At 30.9% G+C, this 24,465-nt stretch overlaps 1 protein-coding gene across 2 annotated transcripts in view; it reads right to left on the bottom strand.

Moving 5' to 3' along the window:
• LOC118199378 (uncharacterized) overlaps nt 1-18,502 on the bottom strand; it is a 93,244-nt gene extending 74,742 nt beyond the window's left edge. For both annotated transcript variants that reach the window (XR_004759930.2, XM_035371228.2), the window contains exon 1: nt 16,835-18,502. Coding sequence is in view for 1 of the 2 variants with exons in the window: in XM_035371228.2 (XP_035227119.1) it covers nt 16,835-17,710 (876 nt within the window). In the remaining variant the exon portion in view is untranslated. The remainder of the gene's footprint in view (nt 1-16,834) is intronic.
• Between the last annotated feature and the right edge of the window lie 5,963 nt (nt 18,503-24,465).

Genomic DNA, 24,465 nt, shown 5'->3' with positions numbered 1-24,465 from the left:
TTCTTCATCTATCAAAATGTATTTGAAATGCCATTTGAAATATCATTATAATAGTATCAAAATGTTATTTGAAATATCATTATAATAGTATCAAAATGTTATTTGAAATATCATTATAAAGTCAAGCTAAACCATTTTATTTCAAGTCAAAAGCAAAATTTAATAGTAAAAGTTTCATCGTATGTACAGCAAAGTTTCATCCCAAGGTAAAATTTCATCACATATACACTGTTCAGTATTGAAAATGCAGTAACAAAAAAGAAAAAATATACAAAATAGGGGGTTGCATATTGTTGAATGCATACAGGTTCGTAATAGATTGAACGCACAAGTCCGATAAAAGGTTAATAAAATTTATTCTTATAAAAAGAAATATAACATAACGCTGGAATTTTCCTCAGAGATATTCGTACAAGTGTTCACAATATTATACAGTAATTATCGATAGTTATACTTCAATCTCTTCAAACTACTAAACAAACGTTAAATAGAACGCAATGCACAGCGCATTTAAGGAGAAAGCTAATATGATCTCACGATGAATTCGCAACAATAACAACAGCAGTTAACTAAGCAACTCATCTGGGATCTTTGATCTTCGCTTTGGTGTATGATTCGTGATTTCCTAGAATCTTTAGCTGTAAATTTATACACTTGCCAATGGCCTTTTGAGGTAATTAGGTTGTATGCATTTACATTTATTTTGACTTCTTTCCTATAATATCCTATATAAGCTTCTTTCCTATAAGCCTTCATTCCCCTAATTGTCAATGCCAGACTATTTAAATTTGGTAGCGCGCATCAAGAAAAGCAAATTCTACCATTAGGAGAAAGGGTTTAAATACTGAGCTCTAGAAGGGAAAGTTAGAGAGAGTGGGAAAGCACCGTACCTTTGTAGCGTGAGCTTCCGATTCTGCATTTGTTGCTGGTTAAAGTGCCGTAATTGCTATTATTCTGCTGCCACTAGACTTCGACGCGAATTTTATGTAACAGGATTATCTGAGCCCTGTTGAAAATTCTACTGTTTTGTTAATATCTTTAAACTTTAAGTTTCGTTCTTGTTAGCTGAGTTACCGTGCAAGCGAGCAGTTTGTCAACGTCAAATCGACGCACTGTGAATTTTAAAAAGTCTAATAAAAGGTTCTTTTAACCCTCCTTCTGTCTAGTTCGTACACTTACATCAGCAGTCACATTTGAAGTTTATCAACTAGATATTACATGGTATGAAATAATGTTAAAAACACCAACATCAGGAGGCGAGAATCTATTTTTCTTGAATAATCAGGCATTTTCGTAGTCTACTTAGCTGATATGTTCTCTCGCTTGCATTTTATAGCTTTCAATCGGTCGGGACACTGGGCTGGTAGGAGTGGAATCGTTGCGTTGCGTATACGTGACGTTGGTCCTGAACGGGTTAGAAAGGCTACCACAATGGAATTCTTCCTTTTAGGCAGATAGTCCTCTCATGCTTTGCCATACGCAGATAACCTAACTACGAAAGCATTCCTCTCTTAATACCCATGCCTTTCTTACCTTAATTAAAGCAACCAATTCTTTTATATAGGGTTGGACTGGATTATTCAATTATGGCGAAACACACGAGGGCTATCTGCCTAAAGGGAGGGATGTCTTCGTGGAGAACTTTCTAAAGGAAACTGGCTCGTATACACGTTACATATGGGGAAAGCCACGAAAACGCCCATGCAGCCAGTCCGTTCGCGAGATTCGAACCACGGACCGAACTACCAGTGTTCAGCGTCTTTACCGCTTGGCCGCTGGTGGGCCCCTTTTATTTAGGGAAAGTAATCTGTTTATAGTTTTCCGCAGATAAAAACCGTAATTTTTGTTAGGCAGTCGGAAATATTCTTAGACATTTTAGAAGATGACTAAGGTTTGCTTGTTTCCAGTCATAGCCTCATATCTATAGCATCAAAAATGATAACTAACTAAAACGCGAATATCGTTGAAGCCTAAATGTAACGGAATTTTCTTTCAGAGAGATTTACTAAATTTCTAGAATGTTAAATGGATAATCAGCTTCTTGAATTACATAAAATCGTCATGATTCGACTGGCAGCATTTACAAATTATGCCGATACCGAATGATCCTTTAATAAATTTTAAAACATATCAAAGGACAGCAGGTATTACGTTAAAGACAAAAATCTGTATACGGTACAATGCACGTATGATATAAAATATCCAAACCCTGACCTAAACCTTATATTACGGTATTAATATCATTAGCGTTTTGTCTGTGTTGTATAGATGATATAACCTTGTTTAGTAGTGTATTTAATTAAGGTAAAGTATTCAAAAGTTATTTGCCAAAGAAATGCTGCTTTCATGGTAGCCATTTAAGGAGTAAATAGCTCGTTTTCATACAGAGGAAAAAACATAGAAACATACAGAGAAAACCAGAGAAGAGAAACATACCTAGCACATTTACCGAAAACAGAACTCGAGATAAATTACAAGTGCTTAATGGATTTAATCACTCAGCCGCCAGGGAGCTTGTAATGCATAGTAAAGATATATTACGAAACAAAATGAGGTTTATTTAGTTAGAAACTAAATACTGAGCTTTATATATTGTGGAAATGCTAATGTAAATAACTTTTTGTAGTACGGCTTTTCAACAATGACATTATAACGAGATTTAGCTCGCAGTAATAGCTCTCGCATTTTACCTTTTCTCACTTTGCTCTACTTAGTAGTCTAATTCAGTTTTCTATTCTGCCAAGTAACCTGCGTGCGATTTGCCTTATCGAAATCAACGAAGAGATCTATTCTCCCCGTTATAAAGATTTCTATTGCATTAGCGGAAGGCTTTCTAATGGCCGAGTGGATAAGACCGCAAAGCACTACTACTTCGACAGAGAGTCCTGTTTTTGCGGAAGACCTAGCTGTCTGGGAATTTCGTGATTTTTTTTCGTAGATTTTTATAGACGATTTAGTTTAACGATTTAGAAGTTTAACGATTTAATTAGACAATTTAAAAGTCTTTCATAATGGCATCTCATTCGGGGTCGACAAATCTTCCTTACTTTCTCAACAGCAAGACTCTACAACAGTAGCAAATATTTATCCATTCGTATTTTAAGTTAACAATTTAAGTTATTTCAAAGAATTTTAAAGAGAGTTAGCTATCTGAGATGCCTCTCTCAGAACACCAATAATAAGATAAAGGTAAAAAATTTCCAGAATAAGCCACCAGACATCGAAATAAAAATATATTAATTATTTCTTTTTACCTCACATAACACATTGTAGTTACAGTTTTCTGCATCGGCACTACTGTACGCATAAATGTATTGCAAATGTACATGGAAATTTAGATGAAAATATTACGTTTTTAACAATATTATGAGAAATATTAATTGGATATATATTTTGAATAGTCATAAAACGCATAATATTCTTAAACACGAAAGAAAAAAAGACGTTTGCTTACACCAAATGTGACGTTTGATCGTTTTTAACATTGCCAGATCCTAAATTTATTATAAAAATGTTATCAGTGACAAGTAAAATAATTGTTACTCGCCTTGTTTTGTAATCGTTAGCAGTTATTTTTCTAAACTCTGTTTCGAATGATTTACTCAGCTTTGGCAATGTTTCTTAAACAAAAGGGTTAGAAGTTTTCAAAAATAAAATGTTTTGAAGTTGGTACTATTGTTAAAAAATCAAATGGTACCACACTGATATTGAATATTTTTGCATTAAAAAGCAATTACTTTACAATTTTATTTATTTTGTAACTTCATCATAAAAAAATGCAACAAACTGCCATTCAAGGTAATGAATAGAGATTCAAGAAACTGCACAGAATAGGGAATCCTCCTTATATTATTTACAAATATCTGGATTTTGTTGTTTAAGCTGCTAGCCATCTTGAGTCCCTGTATTTCTGTGTGGTAAGATTAAAACTATTTGTTTTAAAAATAGCGGACTACGAAGCGTTATTGAAATTGAACAGAAAAGATTGAAACCACGTAAATTCTCAATCAGTCATCTTTTAAATTGAGACTATAAATCAAGATGAAATTTCTAATACATAGTTTTATTCCTCCCGTGGGAAACATTTCAGAAGAATCACCTTTTTAGAATCAGTAGTATATAGCATTTAATACACAAATATATAAATGAATAATGATAATTAAAAAAGCTAAAATCATCTCGAAGATTTCCTACTCTTCTAAAATATTTTTCATTAACAAAGAATAGAAAAGCAATTACACATCATAAATTGTGCTCTCAATCATAACGTTATAAATTACTGTAAAATGCGTTGTGGCGCTGATTTAGCTTTTTCCGAAGCAATGATTTCTCAAAGTGTCCGATAGCTTGTTGCTAAGAAAAAAAAACGATTTTCATTAATTTTATTTCGACCTTAAAGAAAAAAAGACGTTTGCTTACATCAAATGTGACGTTTGATCGTTTTTAACATTGCCAGATCCTAAATTTATTATAAAAATGTTATCAGTGACAAGTAAAATAATTGTTACTCGCCTTGTTTTGTAATCGTTAGCAGTTATTTTTCTAAACTCTGTTTCGAATGATTTACTCAGCTTTGGCCATGTTTCTTAAACAAAAGGGTTAGAAGTTTTCAAAAATAAAATGTTTTGAAGTTGGTACTATTGTTAAAAAATCAAATGGTACCACACTGATATTGAATATTTTTGCATTACATATGTTAGCAAGAATTTTGACTCGTGAGTGAAAGTAAGCGCCCATATGTGAACTTTTATTTACAACTGTAGAAGATGAAAATATTCCATCACACTCCGGTCTGCATTTGCAGCCACGACCAACATATAGTAATGAATAGGTTTATTTTATTTTATTTATGGGGAAATACACTTTTTTAAGACGTAGCACGTAAAAAATATGAGTAGCAGGTATAATGCAGTCAAATAAAGGGAAATGTGGGAAATTAATTCATCAAAAATCTCGTGTTTGAAATTTCGGTCTTCATTGCTATGGAAAAAGTATATATACCAATTTATTGCTTTAAAAAGTATTCTACATTTTCTTCAATAAATGTGGTATTCTAATTTGTCCACAATAGATAGTTTCAATAAAAATTACATTTGTCTTAAAGATACTAGTAAGAAGAAAACATAAATTTACCATGTGTAACGCTGATTAAGAGCCAATTTCCGGAAGTCCTGCACAAAAGCATTCCTCCTTTTCAGTAAATATCCCTAGCGTGTTTTGCCGTAATCAAATAAACCATAGTATAAATAGTTTAATAGGAAAATTTAGGTTTTTCTGCAGATGAAGACTGTTTACAGATAAGTTTAAACTTAGCCTCAAAGTATTATTACTACACAACAGAAATATGAAATCATCAAACCCAGTAGAGAGTTCTTAAAATAAACAAATATATAATATATTTCTCTGTTATTAGATGTGATTCATCATACCAAGTACGGTTGGCAAATTTGTTGAAATTTAAAAATAATTACATGCTACTGGAACTACAAAAAAATTACATTTTTTTTTTTGTTTTTTTGTTATGGAATAGTAGTTGGGAAAAGAAAACTATGTCGCACTGCATTGTTAGTGAAAAGCCAACGAAAGAATTATTTGCTCAATTGAAAATTTGTTTTCTAACAATGATTAATCAATCTTTTGCTTCTAACAATTCTGTTACATCAAATGGTCGAAAAAAGCTAGCAATTTTGCCAAAAAATAAAAAATTATGTTAAAAATCTCATATAAACTTCACTTAAAAGATTTCTTTCCGCTCTATTCTACGATGCAAACAATAAACTTTTCCGAGTTTTAGTTCATTTATTAAACGAAGATATCAGCCAAAAACCGCTTCAAAATTAATTAAAAAATATACACTAAATTTTGAAAATACCGACATACCTTCACGACATTATAATGTCATCTCAATAAGTGTGTGTTAAAAATTTGAGTTCTGTAGTTTATCAAGGTATAATTTCAAAATCGACTGCAACGTTTTGACCATACTGAGAAGAAATTTTTTTGTTATTATTATTGTTTTACAAGAGGGAGTTTCTTTTATAACCTTTGAAAATTTCAAACCTTTACAAAAATAGATTTTCGGATGTTAGAATTAAACTACTGTTATTAATCGGAAGCTCATAAGTTGCATACAAGAATATAACGTGACGTACCACAATAAAACTAACAGTTACTCCCAAAGGGGTGTTTATTTCATTTACATACACACATACGTTTCGAGAGTATTTGGGCTACTGTTCCATTGATCTAACAATGTTTAAAAACAGCCTATCTTTAGAATTTCTGATAGACAGTCTTACAGTTGGAGTCAATTGGAGATACAAGTGCTTTTTCGTGTATAGTGTTGCCACTGTTCGCTTTGAAATCATTGAGTTTGTTAATCGAAAATTCTTTAAAAGTTTACAAAATACGAAATACACAATAAAACAAATACGAAATTCGGGCTCCCAGATGTCCATACTCGGGTGGAGGACTTATTCAAAATTTGATGGCTCTACTCTACGTTGTTTTTCACAGTGCGAAAAACATGCATACATTCAGGCAAAATTTTCATTATTTAATTACTTCAAATATAATACAGGACAACAATTAAAAATGTGATTCAGAAATGTATAGCGATTCAACGCAAAATCATCTAATACCCTTTCTGGGCTAACGTTGCTTTGGGCGAAAAATAAGCTTTTAAAACGAAATGCTTAGAAAAATGTACACACACAAAATGCCAAAATGAGGGAGGTGATAGATTTCGTTAGTAAATAGTTTGACATAATGACACTATCACATTGAACTTTTTCCAAGCTGAACAAAGAACCGATTTTTTTTTTTTTTTGGTCCGCTTCACAGATTTAAAAAAAAAAAAAAAAAAAAAAAAAAAAAAAACTGCGAAAAACCGCTTTTTAGTATTTTTTTTTATCATTCTTGTTTTAAAAGAGGGCGTAGTTTTTGTTTTACAATTTGTAAAATTTCAGAACTTTGTAAGAGATACATTTTTAGGTGTTGAAATTTTAATATAGTGTATGTCAAATAGTCCAGAAAATAGATTATTAGGTTAAAATTTCCAAAGAAATTTAGCGTAAAACGTATATTTCTTGCTCTATTAGATGGTGCAAATAATAAAATTCTGAGGTGTTATAGCTTGTCATTTAACTTAGGTAATGTAATATAGTGTGTTTTGTGTGGTTTTACAATATTATGTGGTGAATCCGTAACAAAGTTTTATGCATCAGGAGCAAAGAAATCACATATGTATAACATCAGGAGCAAAGAAAAGACTGTTTACATAATATGATCTTACCAAAATCCTAACACGGCATCATATAGCAGCAACAATTAGAATTAAAAATGACGTTAAAAATTAAACCGGCTTTCTTAATTTCACGTTGTCTTTCTTAATTTAATAGTCTTCGCCCATCTAAATGTGATCGATCGTAATTTTCATGTATGTGAAAATTACCAATAAAGTTACATAGCTAAGCCTTTCATCGGGATTCGAACTACCGCTGTTCTCGCACTGTATTTGGGGCAATGGTGGGATCTGCATATCAGGTCCATTTCCTTCAAGCTTCCCCTCAGATGGGCCTTGCTATGTTTTGTATACATAAACTGAAAGTTTTATTTCTGTTTAACATTTAAAGAATAATATGAATTTAAAATTAATTAAATTTAAATAATTAATTAATTAAATTAGTTAATATGAAATTAAAATTATTTAAAAAATATATCAATAAAACTTGAGTGAAAGCATATTACTAATAATATTAGTACAAACGTTAGTAAATAAAGGAATTTAGCATTAGATTAGAATTAGTTTCAATTTAAATTTATCCTTAAATCATTGATCCTAAGTTGATGAAAATTTACGCTTGTGGAAAGTTTTGGTAAGTACTGTATGCAATAAAAGAGTGAAGATGTGTAAGTTAATATGTATATAATAATTTTAAATAAATTAAGGTTTATGTAATGAGTAAAGTTCATATATATAACAATAGAAAGACAGCTGTATATTTTGCGTTGATAATTACTTAAAATTTCTATATTAAATAATTAATTTTAATGTATGTAAACATGAAAGTTTCGCTCATTGTTCATCTGTGCTGAATTTTTGTTGTTATTCAAACAATCATTTCGTTCATTTTCTAATTTTGATTAGAAATGAACAAAATAATTTATTGAACGAAATTCGTTTATTTCTCTAATTTTAATATATTAAATAATTAATTTTAATATAAGTAAACATGAAACCTTCGCTCACATTGTTGAAATTTTGATGTAATTCAAACAATCATTTCGTTCATTTTCTAATTTTGAGTAACAATAAGACCCTTGCGCAAATGGCTAACATTTGCTTAACAATTTTATATCCAGAAGCATCAGAATATTATAGTTAATATCATTTATCAACAATATAGTATTAAAATATTAAAGATGCTGCATGGCTTGGTAAAGTTTGATAATTTTGGAACTATTGTCTTATTAAACAAATTAGCCAAGAACATCTTTGAGATGTTATGTTTTTTTGATTTGCGATAAAATCACGTCCAAGATAGACAGACCATGATAGATAGACCCTACGGTGCCAATTTATGATGCATAAGATCGTTCATTTTCTTCAATAAAAGTGCGTTGCTCAAGATTACGAAATTAATCATTTAAAAAGTCATTTTGCCCGGACTTCTTAATAATATTTTGCAAAACATGTTATTTTATGCCCCCAGTATCATAATAAAATTTACTTCTAAATTGTTAAATTCAAGATTTCTGACTGTACCTTTTCTGTATACTGTTGTTTGCGTCCAGAATAAAGTCTAATAATTAAAAAGGAAACTTTCAGTAACATATACAGTGGATCCCATTTGTTCTCGGACACTTATATCCTTCACATCTATTTACAAATATCAGTTATTAAATATTAGAGAAATGGCTTAATTTTAATTTCACATGTACTAATGGTTACACTTTTTAAAACCTGCCTGTTTTTAAAAATTTCGAAACTTTGAATAGTTTATACTGATTAAAGCCATGCAAAGTTCGGGGACATGCAATATTTCGTTGAATACCCATCTTCTACTAAAGCCAGAAGCAGTGGTCTCTTTATTATGGAGGCACTTAATAAGTGGGCCTCTGGTGCCTTCTATGAAGTTACGAACAAATTAACTCTATGTCTTCTCTGGGACTCGAATTCGGGCCCTTCGGTACAGCAGTCAGATCACTTTTCTACCTGGGCGGCTTATACCCATTAACAAAAATTACACTTTTCATGCGCTTTCAGTACAGCTTTCGAGAAAATGTCATTTTTCTTTGTTCTTCTTTCCAACTCATTCCAGATATTCCTTAAGATGGGATTTATATCGGGAACAGGGAAAAGTTTTGATAACTTCGAGAAAGTTGTGTAATAACCACAAGCGAACATTTAGGGTTTCATGTTTAGAATCGTTATTCTGATAGGACATGGATGCATTTTGCATTCCTAGTTTTCTTGCATACGCTTTTATGTTTCATTAAGTATATTTATATATTTATAATGATCAGCATTATTTTTTATAAAAATTATATTTCCTATCCCAAGGGCTGCGAACACCATTATGCTTCAAAACTTGGCTTAACATTGGGCAAAAGAAATTTTGGATTAAGTTCTTCGTTCGGTTTTTGCCATACAGCAATGAGTCCATCGGACCTAAATACGAATATATTCAGTTTTGGCTCATCTGCAAATATAACGTACTTTCAATATTATAAATATTTGATTACAATAAATTTTGGCGTAACCAGGCGTTGGTTTGGTTGTTTTCTAGTTAACGGAGAATTTCCTTCCTGCTAATCGCTCATTGTATCTATGTGGTGTAATGATTCTTGTAAAAGTTTCAAGATTTATTGCAAATTACTCCAGTTCAAGTTTTTACAGCGCTAATTTTTTGGTTTTTCCTCTTTTTCTTTTGTTGTTTGTTGTTGTTTTCTTAGAATAAATCTTCACTTGCTTCTACTTAGTTTGGAATGTAGCCCAGACTTCAGGATATTTTTCAATAGTTCCATGTAATTTTATCATTTTAATATATTACAGATAGTTAAACGCTTTATTTCAAAGATGTTTTGGATATTTTGAGTACTTTAATGATCTTTAAAAGGGTGAATTGTTAAATTTGTTAAGTTCCTAACATGACTTCTTAATTTTAGCTGCTTGCGGTGCTCATTTTAGATAATGATTTCCAAATGTAGATGATAATTCTTGTGATTTTTTTTTCATTTAAAACAAAAAAATGACAAGAAACATCACCTGCAAAAACATATCAACAAAATGTTCGAGTATCTGAATTATTATATAAGCACATTTTGAATAAATCATTTTATTAGTAAAAAAATTTTGATGATATTTATTTTGCAACAAGCGAGGTTTAAAATAGAGGAAAAGTAATATAGCAGAAAAGAATCAAACTGTGTTTTAATATTTACTACATGATACAAGCAAATAAGTTTAAAAAATGCAAAGTGAGCCGCTGTAAATTGTAAGTATCAGTATTTCTGTTTTTAATTCTTGTCAAAGAACTGAACGTTTGTAACAATATATATTAACATACGTTTGTAACAATTTGATATTTTATGCCATTTTTACATTCCAGAAAGAAATATAATTTTTAATAATGACATTTTTCTTGAATTAAGCTTGAATGCTTTTCAATTAGAAAAATTAAGTTTTGAGTTTTTAGCATGAAAACGTTTTATGAATTAAAAAATTTAAACAAAATGTCATTTTTATTCATTTTTATTTAAGAAAAGAAGCAAAATATTGAAAAGATTTTTACATTTAAAACTATTTTTAATAGTAAATTATTTAAGTATTAGGCTACGATTTCAGAATGCTAGTTTTACCTCTTTTAATGAAAAAATGTTCTATAAATTTTTTATGCATAAAGTAGTTTTAAATAAATTATCTCTATGTAAATACAAACCAAAATTAACGTCAAGTAACGCTGTATTTTGCTGTTTATCAAAGAGGGCTTGATTATTTTGCATTATTAGTACATATATAAAATTTAAAGAAGAAGTAAATGCTAGGTCTATAGAAGTAAAACGTCTATAGAAGTAAATAGTCTATAGAAGTAAATGTCTATAGAAGTAAAACGCAAATTTTAAAGATACTGAAAATATCGTATATAGATATCTATTTTAATGCATACAAAAGTGCTGGGCACAAAATACATTAAATGGCCAAGTAATGAAATAATAAAAGCTCATTTGCATTTAATATTTGAATTATTTATTTTATTTATTTTACTTGTTAAAAAAATACATAAATGGTCCAAAATGTTTCATTAATTTTATTTCAGAGAAAATTTCAAACACTTTGATGAGGCTTTTCTGGTTTGGTTTGGTTTAATTAACTATGGCAAAGCATACTAGGGCTATTTGCCTAATGGAAGGGATACCTTCGTGGAGGACTTTCTAAGGGAAACTGACTCTTATACATGTTACACATGGGGAAAATCACAAAAACGCCCACGCAGCCAGCCCGTTCGCTGGATTCGAAACTCGGACTGAACTACCAGTGTTCAGCAACTTTACCGCTCTGCCGCTGGTGGGCCATGAGGCTTTTTTAAATTTTTACCTTCTCAATCTATTTAACATCTTAATCCTTCATTTATGTAAATTTTAGAAAGTATTATTTTGGATTTCTCTTCCCTTGAAATTTTGAATTGCAGTGATGTCCTCTCTACCCTTCATAAGCTTCCAAGCTTCTTAATGAAGGAAAAAAAAAAACTTTTTAAGATGTATAAAATAAATACATTGAAAATCCATCCTATATTCATTTCGGAATAAACTATATGCAAAAATAGAAAAATCTGATGTATGCACCACATGACTTCCTTGTACCGAATATTAAATTATACGCATTTTTTCTTGCATTTCATTTAAACTTAATGGATTGAATTAAATCTACTTCGTCGACAGCGCATAAACCACAATAGAATAAATGCATTCTTTAAAATTCACTCTAGCATTTGTTTACCATAGCGACACTCTGGCGCTAGATTCACTTAACAGTATTAATAATTGTATAACAGTTAACTTATATAATAATTATATAACAGAAACTAAGTTAACTGTTATATAATCCAATAATTATATAACAGTTAACTTATATATTTCGTTCATATTATAAATCATAATGCACAAAATTTATATCATTTAAAAAATAGAATTATCTGATCGTTGCCACATGTTCTATTCAAATACCATAATAAAGCTAGAATGATGTATAAAAGAAATTAAGCAAACAAACAAACACACACACACACACACACACACACACACACAAAAAAAAAAAAAAAAAAAAAAAAAAAAACAGTTTTTACAGACCATTGAGTATTTCTCATTTAATTAATTCAGTTCTCACTTCGCGAGAAGGCAAAAATGCATAAAAACTCAAAATATCTATATTAAAAATTACGAAGTAAACCTTAAACACATATTTCCTCGAAAAAATTCCAGAAAGAATTAAGCATAATTTAATTCGCAATAATAAATAAATGCGTTATTTTTGTTGTTGCGAAGCTAAGTTTCTCTAGATTGGCAACAAATCCACTAGTCTCCTGTTTCAAATGTAAACATCAATGGTCGCCATAAAAAAAAGGCTTAGCGGCACTTAGACAACTTTAAAATTGTTGATAATTCTAAAAATATTGCATACAGATTTATTAAAGGCATGAAAACCTTAACCGGAAGATAAAAACAACATAATACAATCATTTTTAAAGCAAAAAATGTACAATTTACAAACATATAAGAGTAAAGAAACTGAGATCACTGAGCCGGGTAACAGAGTGGATATATATATAAATATATTTATATACGTTTGGTGCGGCCGATTGCAATCAAAATACGAGGTGCACATCTACATGCTATCGCAGTCCTATATACAAAATTTCAACCTTCTGAGTCTACTCGTTTTTGAGTTATGCGAGATACGTACGTACGCACGCACGTACGTACGTACATACGTTCGTACAGACGCCACGAAAAATTCTCTTCAGAATTAATTTTAAAGCAGTTTTATAATTTTTTTGAAGGAAAAGAGTATTTTATTCTGTCCTTACGTACAGATATCACGCAAAAACATCGTTAAATTGCATTTGATAGCGGTCAAAATGGATATTTTCGTTGAAATATGCTGCTTGAAACTTTTCGCGATTACAATACTTCCTTTTTACTTCGTACAAGGAAGTAAAAATATAAGCACAGTGGTTAACCTCAAGAAATCGGGAGGGGGCAAAGCATGACAAAAAAATGAAATATGTTGTTTACGTATTTCGCTGCATCGTCATCAGGGGTTAATGCAACGCAAGAAGTAAATAAACAAAATAAACTGCTTGTGAACTGACAAGGACACAAATTAAAATTTAAAATTTAAAAATAATCTTAGTAAACCAATCAAAGTAATGCATGTTTCTGTCAGCCCACCCATGCAGACGGAAGTAAGCAGTGCAAACATAGAAGCATAAAAAAAAAGAGATTATTAAGATTATTTTAAAATTTTGAATTTTAATTTGTATTCTTGTCAGCTCAGAAACAAAATATTTTATTTATTTACTTCTTTCAATGAACCAAACTCCTGAACAACGAAAGATGTAAATAACATTTTTAATTTTTGCTTTTGGCATGTTTTGCCTTCTTTTTCTTGAGATTTGCCAGTGTGCATCTGCATTTTGATTTTTTCATATAGTTTATTCCGAATCGAATATGGGAAGGATTTTAAATTTATTAGTCCAAAGAGGCTTTGTCCCTGAAGGACTATTGTTTCGTTTTGCGATTTTGAGTTGAATCACCATAAATGTCCGTTTCATTTTTCAAACTGTTGCCACCAAATGTTAGAGTTCTGCTTTATATTTCAAGAAATTAAATAATGAAAAATCTGCATAAATGTATGTCTATTTCTCGCATTGTGATAAAACAACGGTACATAGACCCATCGAATTTTGAATGAAATCCTCCTCTAAATATGGGCATGTGGAAGACCAAATTTAAAATTTGGAATTTATTTTATTATCGATTTCATATTTTGTAAACCTTTAACGAATTTTTGATTAACAAACTCAAGGATTTCAAAGCGAGCAATGGCAACACTCTACGGGGGGGGATTTTTTTTTATCTTCAGCGCTTGAGACTGTGTATCAGAAATTCTAAAGATATGCTCTTTTAAATATTTTGTAATATCGCTGTTGAACTGAATTTTATGGTAAGGGCAAAGAACATGATATTTAATGAATGAAGGTAACACACAAAACGTTGAAAAAACGCCCCTTTGGACGTAATTTAAAATCTGAAACATTTCAGATTTTTTTTATTTATTATTTTATTTTCCATCATTATATATCTTAAATACTGCAAATAATATAACCATTTTTCCAATTAATCTATTCTTCTTACATTTCGAAATTTTTATATTCTGCAAAATTAAAAGTAGAAAGAACGTTTAAATGTTTGTTCTACAAGAAATGTTATGTTTCCTTATCTCTATGATGGAGTTAAACAAATAGTCATCTTGAATTATAAATCCTACTAGCTGTCACACTTTCACACTTTTTGTTCTCCAGGCTAATGAAACAGCACTAGAAATAACTTAGGTTTTAAATTGGAAAAAATTAGTTCTGCGCTGTTTGTTTTGTTGAAAATGTGATTGCTATTAAAAGAACATGATTAGAAATTGAGGGAATGTTTCCAAAATTTAATAACATTTATAATATCGATAACATGTAGATAAAAGGCACCAAAGAAAAATCCGTTTTAAAAATTAAGACAAAATTAAGAATTACTAGGATTAAAGCTTTGTTTATAATGTAAGGAAGCAGTCATTAGCAATAAAGCAAGAAAAAATACACAATCTATATTGATAACTGAAAAATAAAAACCTGTACTTCAAAAGCACAGAAATATATCAAATCCTTAGCGCGAATAGCTGCAATAGCATTGTTGAAGTTAAAAATATACGTTAAATTATCAATCCAAATAACTATGTTTCACCAATTTTAGTCTTCAGTTATTGACTAGTTGTATCAACATAGATTCAACAGTAGCGCGCTAATTGTAACCAGTTTGTTCTTGAGAGATTGCAATATAATTCTAATTTCTTTGAAATTTATAATTTTTATTCTTCTGTCTTCCTCAGGTATTTTACACAGCTTTGGTCTGTTTATAATTTACTTTTAGGATATTATATCTGTATGAGAGAAAAAAATATGTACTTAATAATTTATTTAATATTTGACTTGCGATTCTGGGCTTAGGAATGATTAAACTGAATTACTACAAAAATCTTTTCATGTCCGCAAACAACTTTCTCATTTAATGCGATTGCTATAATTATCAGCTACACTTCAAATTTCGGAAAGTATTAGAAAAAATATTGCAAAAATAATAACCATTATTCCAATTATTTCATTCACAGTGAGAGACTGTACAATTAATACACAGTTAAAGACTGTAAAATATATAGTCTGTAACTGCGCTTCGGTTACATGGATTACATTCGTTTACTGAAGAAACAAGCAAGAAAACCAATTTTCCCTAGTTTGAAACCTGTTATATTGCAAGTTCTCTTTGTTTTTTTGCTATTAAACACACTCATGCTTGGTTAAGTATTACAATCACTTTTAAATCGCAGATGCCTCCAATTTTAATTTACATACAAAATTGTGTTAAAATTCTTTTGAAAAGTGTTTTGCAAGATTTGAAATTTGCATATAATATAACATAATATATTTACACTCACGAAAGTTTGCATTTCAAAATTTGTTTATTGCTTTTCACTTCTCTTATTTATTTGTTCAGTCAATAGACACTTAAGAAATTGTACTTCTGAAATTTGAAATAAAAGAACCAAAAAATTATATTTAAAAATATAATCATTTTAATTTTAAGATGTTCACCTCTACATCCATCCACAGAATAATTAATAAGCATGCAAATATTTAAGCTTAAACAGAAAAGAAAAACAAGTACATCAATAAAAGTGCGAATAGCAAATTGGAACTGAATGAACTTAAGCAATTTTAATAGATATAAAACACATAGGCTCATGAGAGTTAATCTGTGGAATGCTAAACCCTATGGTAAAGAATACAAAACACTAATTTTAAAACCTTTGCCTTTCACAGGTAATGTGTATTTCTTATTTGAAACAACTATTATGGAGCACAGAAATTTAAAAAATGTTCTTTATAACATATTATTCAATCAAAAATCAATTATATAAATTTTATAAAATATCATTTATAAGAAAGAAACAGTAATGAGTTTGCATCTTTTGGTGTGCATTATGTTTTTACTAAGAAAAGGAGATAATGAAATTTCGAATATATATATATATGTGTGTGTACATACTTTTGACATAATGCAACAATAAGCATTATCCATTAATTATAAAACTATGAAGTTTAAAAAGAATTAAGAAACTAGAAATTATTTTCATTAAAACATTATTGCAAAACCAGTAAAGGGTTTGTACGGAAATTTCATTTTTATGTCATATAATTATTCAGCTTCACGATTTATTATATGCACTTTTCAAATACCGAATAATGCTTTTCAAAAATTTAGTGAGTCATAATGTCTTTACCCTCCTCCTACTTACAGGTTTCTAATGGTATTTTTGTAGCCCGACCCTTGTAATAATTCATTCGAAGACAAGTCCTGGATATTACGAACTAAAAGTTATATTTACGAACGACCTACCTTCGCCAAAACCCATAAAAAGATATCATAACAACTACTACAGTTTCAGTATTAGCGGCATCAGAATAGATTTAAATAAGCATATGACGTTAATTTTTTTCTTACTACTCACGTGACGTGGTGGTATAAACCGACCAATGTTATTTCCGGATATAATTAGGCAGTGGGCGTCTGGGAAAGTCTCGGTTCCTGACCTCCGCTTTTCTTCCTGAATAGATACTTTCTTCTTCACCTGGTTGAGGTTAGGTGCCGGGACTATTGATGGAGCAACAGGTAGTACAGGTGCGCTGTCCGAAATCACCTTAAGCTGGTCTTCTTGTTTAGCTTTAGATATTTTAGGAACCGCTTTAGGGTTTTTAGGGGGAACCACAGGTGCTGAAGAATTTTTAGGAGAAACCACAGGTGCAGGAGGATTTTTAGGGGAAGCTACAGGCGCAGGAGGATTTTTAGGGGAAGCCACTGGAGCAGAAGGATTTTTAGGGAGAATCAGAGGTGCAGAAGTTGGGGGAATCTCAAGTTTAGGAATAGTGATGTCCGGTGGCATTATCGCAGGTCCATAATCCGTCAGAGGAGTTACTTCCAAGTGAGCTGAAACAGGCCTCTTTGGTTTCTTTTCTGTTACAGGCCTCACATCACTGGCAACACTTCTTTCCCTTTCCAGGCGACTACTAGATCCGGGGGCTACTGTCGGTGTCCTTTGAATGCCTTCTTTACGATGGTTTTTCTTTATGACGCTTGGCGAGTTTTGAGGTTTCTTCATAAGTTTTTTAATGGAACGACCGAAGTCAACTTTCGATTCTTCTGCAGGTTTCGAATGCTCTGGTTCTCGGCGAGCGGCGTCCAAACTCGGACGGTATGCATTCATAAAATCCTCAAACTCGGACCTATGCAGCGCCAAGGGTGTTGTACTCCCAGCGCTCGGCGGTACACCCCGACGCATCGATAGGTTGAGCAATGGTTTTGGCGCACCGCTGCTATTAGGAGGCATACACTGTTGGTGGTTAGGGAAAGCTTTTACGTCACATTGCGTTTTTTCATCAGTGATGTTTTAGGAACCTATTATTAATGAAATTATTTAACTCCATTTTCATTATGTAGCAACATTTCCTTAAAGCACACGAACAGTACTTAATTGAGACACAGTTTGCGTAAATCTTCCAATCAGGAAAGTTATTAAAATAATCTGGTTTTGATATCAACACAAAGCTTTCGATGACACATTTGCTCATTATTGCAACCGTTTTTCCAAATGAAAAACAAGTATCAATATTCATCAAATTTTGTCAGTCTTTGGCATATTAATGGGGATAATAATGTCTTTGGAATTTGAGATTACTAATCAGCGCAGCAAATATTTCGACATATTGCTCCTTGGAAAGATGCGAGGTGTACTGAGGAAACACATAATCTTTCACGTAGGGACGCGAAGTGGCTGTCGACAGAAACTTCAAAGATAAACCTCGTTATTAATTTCTTAAATCTATATAACTACGCAATTCGTATCTTTTTCGTTTTGGAATACACGAATAGATACTTTTTTCACTTCAAATGCAGGTGCTTTGGCTTTCGTCCAAAAATCACAAGTCCTCTTTCACTGAATGTTTCACCTGGTTGGGCATGTCGATTGCATACGCGGTATTCAAACACACTTTGACAAAAGGCTTAACAGGAAAATCAGGTACAGGAACTGGCGACAAACACACCTCGTTCTCTTCGGATTGTTCAGAACCCGGTTCTGGCGTTGATTTGAGTTTTCGAAACTCAGCCTACGGAAGCGAAAGGATATTTTTGATGTCAGTCTAAATATATTTACACGTTCTGGCGTGTCTCCAGAGGCACAGGACTTTTCCCTACCGGCTTTTTCCTATTCTTTCGACGATTTCGCTGTGGTGGCATCAATCACACAATCTGAATCAATGAACAGGGCGTATTCGACAACAGAAGTAACGAAAACATAATCAATAATTTTGAATTGAGGTGAAGCTGACTTAGAGTCAAGCTGCATTTATTTTATTTCGTGTCATGCAATTAGAAAGGCGGCAACCAGACTTTGGAAAGTTTCCATTTAGTGGATGAATCTTTATTTCTGAGTAACGTTTGCTCATGTTGGTATCACTTTTTAGTTAGTATCTTGACCTGCGTTTAGTGCATAGTTACAGTTTAGTTCAAAAAAATGCCTGTAAAGTTGAAAAATACGATTTTACATGCCATTCTTTTTATGAACAAACGTTGCCATTCTTTTTATGAACAAACGTTGTAACTTTGTTATCGAAGGCAAAATTAATTCAAAAAAGCCTTTATTTAAATCAAAATTATATTCTTTAATACAAATATTTATATTTCACTTAAACCAATCATTACTATTAGATTACCAGATTTACTTTGTGGATTAGTAATTTTAGACGTGTTAGTTAATAAACGAAGACAAGAAACTATGAAATATATTATTTTTGTATCCGCATACTAATAACAAACTGTTTCAAAATATTAAAAATATATGCCTCTCTCTTCAGATACTCTAGGGTTAGAATAGTAGTACTGTGTTTATAATTAATTAAACTGCATATTTAGCAACCATATGTTACCAGTAGACAATCGATACATATATATTTTCTGTAAGGAATCTGATGTTAATGACTGAGTCTCAGTTATAACGTTACTATTATTTTAAATTAACCAGTTATTTATTATCAGCCGTTACTATAACTTCTTCTTTCAGTTTCCTCAACAAAAGAATTAGAGGTTTGAGTAAAGTTCGATATAAATTAAATTCTGTTGCCTTTGATTATTAGTTTACTTTTTAAATTTTCATTGACTGTTATTTCAGTTACATCACCACATGTGATGCTTGATCTTGTCAAGCACAAGGAATGTGTTAAGGTTCTAAGGTGTGCTTAAATAAAAGGTTGTTTCAAAATATTTCCAAGACTTTGTAATTAATTTCAAACACAGTGATAATTCGCTGTACGTCTGCTAGGAGTCTGAAACATGTTTATGCTAATACAGCAAATCAAACTCTCAATATATTCAATCAAAAATTATATTAATTGTAAGATTTTCGAAATCACAAAAAAAAACGATTATTATTTTGTCTATATCGTATTACTTATATTAATTATACGTAATTATTACTCTATTCTTAGATAAAAAAAATTCAATTTATTGTTAGAAAGAGTCTTAAAAAAGTTATCGAAAATTTGTAATCTTTTTATTTTGTAAGCTGGCTGTGACTAATGATTAAAGTGAAGCATATAAAAAGTTACATAATTCTAATAAAGAATGTTACATTTTTTTGTATTTATCATAAGCGTAATTAAAAATGTAATATCGTAAATCATTGTGAAGGCTATTGTGGCAGTTTCTAAATACCATCTTTTAAGACCAAATTCAGAATCTGTTCGGAAGAATTCAAAATGATGTGTTAATTATGATCTGATGTTGCCTCTTACAATATATTTTCACTATAGCTCATCAAATTATATACTTCTTTCTTTTAAATTTGGCACCGAATTGGTTTTGGATGTAAGTGATACATAGCTTAATGAAAAGATTTTAGTGATTGAAATTTCTTTAACAATTCTGCGCAAGAAGAAGTCAAAAATTATGGACATATACAATGAGCTACTCTGTATGTTTTATTTCTGCAATCATGGAACGTATTTGCCAGTAATTTGCAAGATATTATCTTGTAAGGTTAAAATATGTTAATCTAACCAGTTATTATGATTTAGATCTTTACTTTTCCTTTCCGTTTTCCTACCAGAATTCAAATCAAGTTAAGAGAATTTAAGGCGAGGTTTTCGGATTGAAAGACAGAACGTGTTTCTGCCTCTCGGTTGTTGCTAGATTTCGCGAGCTCTGATAAGATTGTGATTCTTCGGTTTTGCATTATAACTGACGATATTTAAATCATTACGTCGGTGAGATGTTTGAGTCAACTTTGTGTTAAATCAACTGTGTAGCCTTTGGATGCTAGGTTTACTTTTAAATCTTAAAATTGACTGTTACGTTAAGTTAGATTGCCACAAATGATTGGCGGATTTGTCAAGCACGAAATGTGCATTCGCGTTCCAGTTCTGATTTAATAAAAGGTTTGTTTAACCGTTTTAAGACTTGACGCTTCTTTTCAGACACAGAGATAGTTCACTGTAAGTCTATTAGGAGGTTTGCATTTAGTTTATGCTGGTACTCAACACCAAATTCTGAAACTTCACGATCTGAATAGATTTCGGAGGTAAGTTTCAGGGTTTTAACAGCAAAAATTATTATTTTGATAAATAAAAGAAACCGAATAAATGCATCACGGTGAAAAACCGTAATGCTATTTTTTTATAAATTTTACTAAACTAGTCAGTATATATATAATAAATCAAACTCTCGAAAACGCTGACAAAAAAAATACCGTATTAAATATTTAAAGGTTAAACCTATTTACTCCGTGTAACAGAATAAAGTGGTAAAACGCAAGTTAAAAAAGATTACAAAATTGGAAAAAAAAAAAAAAAATCATTTCCAAGAGGAAAAATTATAAAAAACAAGAAAATTTGTACATATTAAAACCAAAACAGGATATATGTATATTTATTTCACATAAAATCACTTAATCTTTAATTTTATTTTCTTACATATTAAAAGTAAACACTCCAGTAATTTTCAAGATAAAAGCCATCGAAACAAAGGTGAATTTTGAATTGCGTACCAGTTCCTTGCGAATAAGTTACTGTTATAAATTGTTTTTTGTTTGATGTAAATACAGATCAAATACTTTTAGAAAATTTTGAATTTTACAACAAAATCTTCTTTTAAATCCTGTTCTAATACTTTGCTATTCCTTATTGCTTCAGTTGTGTTCTCAGTATTATTATTTGGGTGAAGAAAATCTGTAAGCAGTTTTTCTTTACTTACAACACAGTGTTGTTTTAAAATGTTTTTAAAATAAAATTAAACTTAAATTAAAAAGAGTTATTTTTTTAGAATTGATAAACTACGATAAATTACCATTAGAATATTTATCTACTGATTTATAATTATTTATTGTTTCATAATATATATTTGTGAATCAAGATGGAAAAAATATTGACTGCTTTTTCATATATTAGATATATGCTGCTTAAAAAAGATACATTTTTTAAAAAATTTTTCTTATTGCATTTTAAAAGCTATTTGAAGTTATGAAATAAATTTAATCTGAGGATTGTTGTGAAAATAAATGTACTCTTGAAACGATAGACATTCTTTGTCGTTTGCTATCTGCCCCCAAATTGAAATTAATATTTATGTAAACATTAAAATGAAGAAAAGCTATTTCAATAGTATTTTCTTGGTTAAATTGCATGCCCCAAAAAACGAAAATGTTCTGACACACCTCGTAGAGATATTAGGGTATTTTGAAGCAGGAGAGGGGAAAAATTAGCAATCGGACATCTGAAAATACCGACTCAGTGTGCTGACCACTACACCAAGAAGGCACGCTAGGAAGGTGAGAGAAATACCTTATATACTCCCTCTTTTAAAGGGCGGGTGGAGTTTTTTAGGGGACAAAATCGCCAAATCCTGAATGAGGAGAATTCATTATCCGCCAACCTTTTTAGTTCGGGCGCCACTGTAGAGACATTAGGATTATTTTGAAGCAGCAGAGATGAAAAATTAGCAATTGCCTTTGCCAGGAATCGAACCATGTACCTCTGAAAATACCGACTCAGTGTGCTAACCACTACACCGGTAATATAAGGTTGCATATTTTTCCTGCTTGAAGAACAAAGAACCATGTCATATTCCCTAAAAATGATTTAATTTTGGATCATTTCTCAAAACATTTTCACTATTTTAACGCTCAATGTTGTTTTAGTTTATAAGTATTCTTGTTTCATATCTCTTAATTTTTTTCCAGTTGAAAAAAGCAGCGAATGTATCGGAGTTTGATAAAAGTCACATAGATATATGCAGGTAATTGGAGTCAATACTTCTGAGTTGGAAAAATCGTGCGTTGCCCACAATCAGATGCTCTCTGCACTTCCAAATATTTGTCTGGAGAAGAAAATGTCCTTAACTACTAACACAGTGGACACCGGATAGTCATATGAAGGAATAAACAAAAGCTGTCCTACAGGTGCTAGTCATTGTACGAGTAGTGCCAGTCATTGTACGAGTAATGCCAGCTGAATACCAGAGTATTTTACAATACTGAAAACTTCTGAAAATGGGAATGCATAGTAAAAAACCGCTCTAAGTATCCTTATCCCTTTTTGATAGCCTCAGAAATCGTTTGACAATGAATAGATGAGAATCAGAATTGGAGTTTGATTAATTAAGGAAAAGGAGTTTCGTTTCACAAATTTTATTTTCCGTAGCGCCTTTAGATAGCTCGTCATTGTTCAGGTACATTCTTACTGATTGAAAAACGGCCGTATATTGTTTTATGAACACATCTGGGCTGCTAGTCACTCTTCAACAACTGAATCTTTATTGATTGAAAGAAAATTTTCTGATTTTTCAGCCTCATTTTCTGTAACAAAAATTAACAACTAATTCTTGTTCAGCCATTGGCGTTCATTGATTAAGAGAAGAAAATACCCCATTCTTTCTTTCGAATCACATTACATTAGGAATATGTAAATATTGGGGTATGTGAGCATTTTTGATCTGTGAAACAGTACACCATGTGGAAACGGAATTTGGTGTGAGGCTTTCAAAAATGTACTGATGGCAAATTTTGTGTCCAACAGTCAGTACAGAATTCTGCTGATTTGCATATCGTGAACTAGTCTTGATAGTCTTGCATATCTAAGAACTCCATAGTAAACAGCACAGAAATTTTTGACATTTTCCTTTCACATAAACGCGCAATTTAGGCCAAATTCCTTTCTCTTACATGGCAACGTTATTGTGTCTTTAAAGTGATTTTTAATAAGCAAATGGGCTTTGCAACATTGGCCACATTATTAGAGAAAAAATCACGGAATAGGAAGAACTCTTACAAGTATATTTCTTCGTTTTTGAATTTTACAGATGCCAGTTCAAAAGAACAAAATTAAAAATTAAAGAAATAATAAATCTGACTTGAAGTTTTTGGACAATGTATACAAAGAAGTAAAGGGATCGACTGATTATCTGTTGGTAATAGGTAATATCAAATAGTTTTAAGAATCTTATAGTATCCATGTCTTACAGAGTAATGACATGGATACTATATGATATTATGTTATGTAGAGCTAATATTATGTTAACATTTGTGTCCATACTGCTTCTATTCCAAAGGCTCAAAAATTATTTTTCAAATTGATCAACGCGTTTTTTAGTTTTATATGAAATGATCGAAAATGTGAATATAAAAGAGATATATCATGAATTAAATAGCAAATAAATAGGAATTTAAATTAATTCACATTCACACTTGATTAAAGTTTGAAAAATTAAAAGCTAAGTTAAAAATAACTATATTCAGTAAATGATTCTTATCTGTTTCAAGACAGCATTTGACATATTAATGTATCAGCAAATTATGCATTGGGAAATGATGCTTTGAAAACAAATTATCAAATTTACAAGCCTTCATGTCTGAAAATTTTTTTAAAAAAACCTAGATGAATTACATTTCTTTATGAAAAACATTATGTCACAAATTACACAAATAAAAGTCTGAATAAAAAATATAAAATTTAAAGTGATTTTTTAAAAATTCAATCGTTAAGGCAATTCACGCATTGATTACTTGTTTCAAGCTAGATGTCTTTGTTGACATGA

Source organism: Stegodyphus dumicola, chromosome 1 (assembly GCF_044657685.1).
Source record: "Stegodyphus dumicola isolate Sdum_Otavi_A_Nest chromosome 1, ASM4465768v1".
NCBI lineage: Eukaryota > Metazoa > Arthropoda > Arachnida > Araneae > Eresidae > Stegodyphus > Stegodyphus dumicola.
The sequence above is the reverse complement of the archived record's forward strand: the minus strand, read 5'-3'. Positions and strand labels throughout refer to the sequence as shown.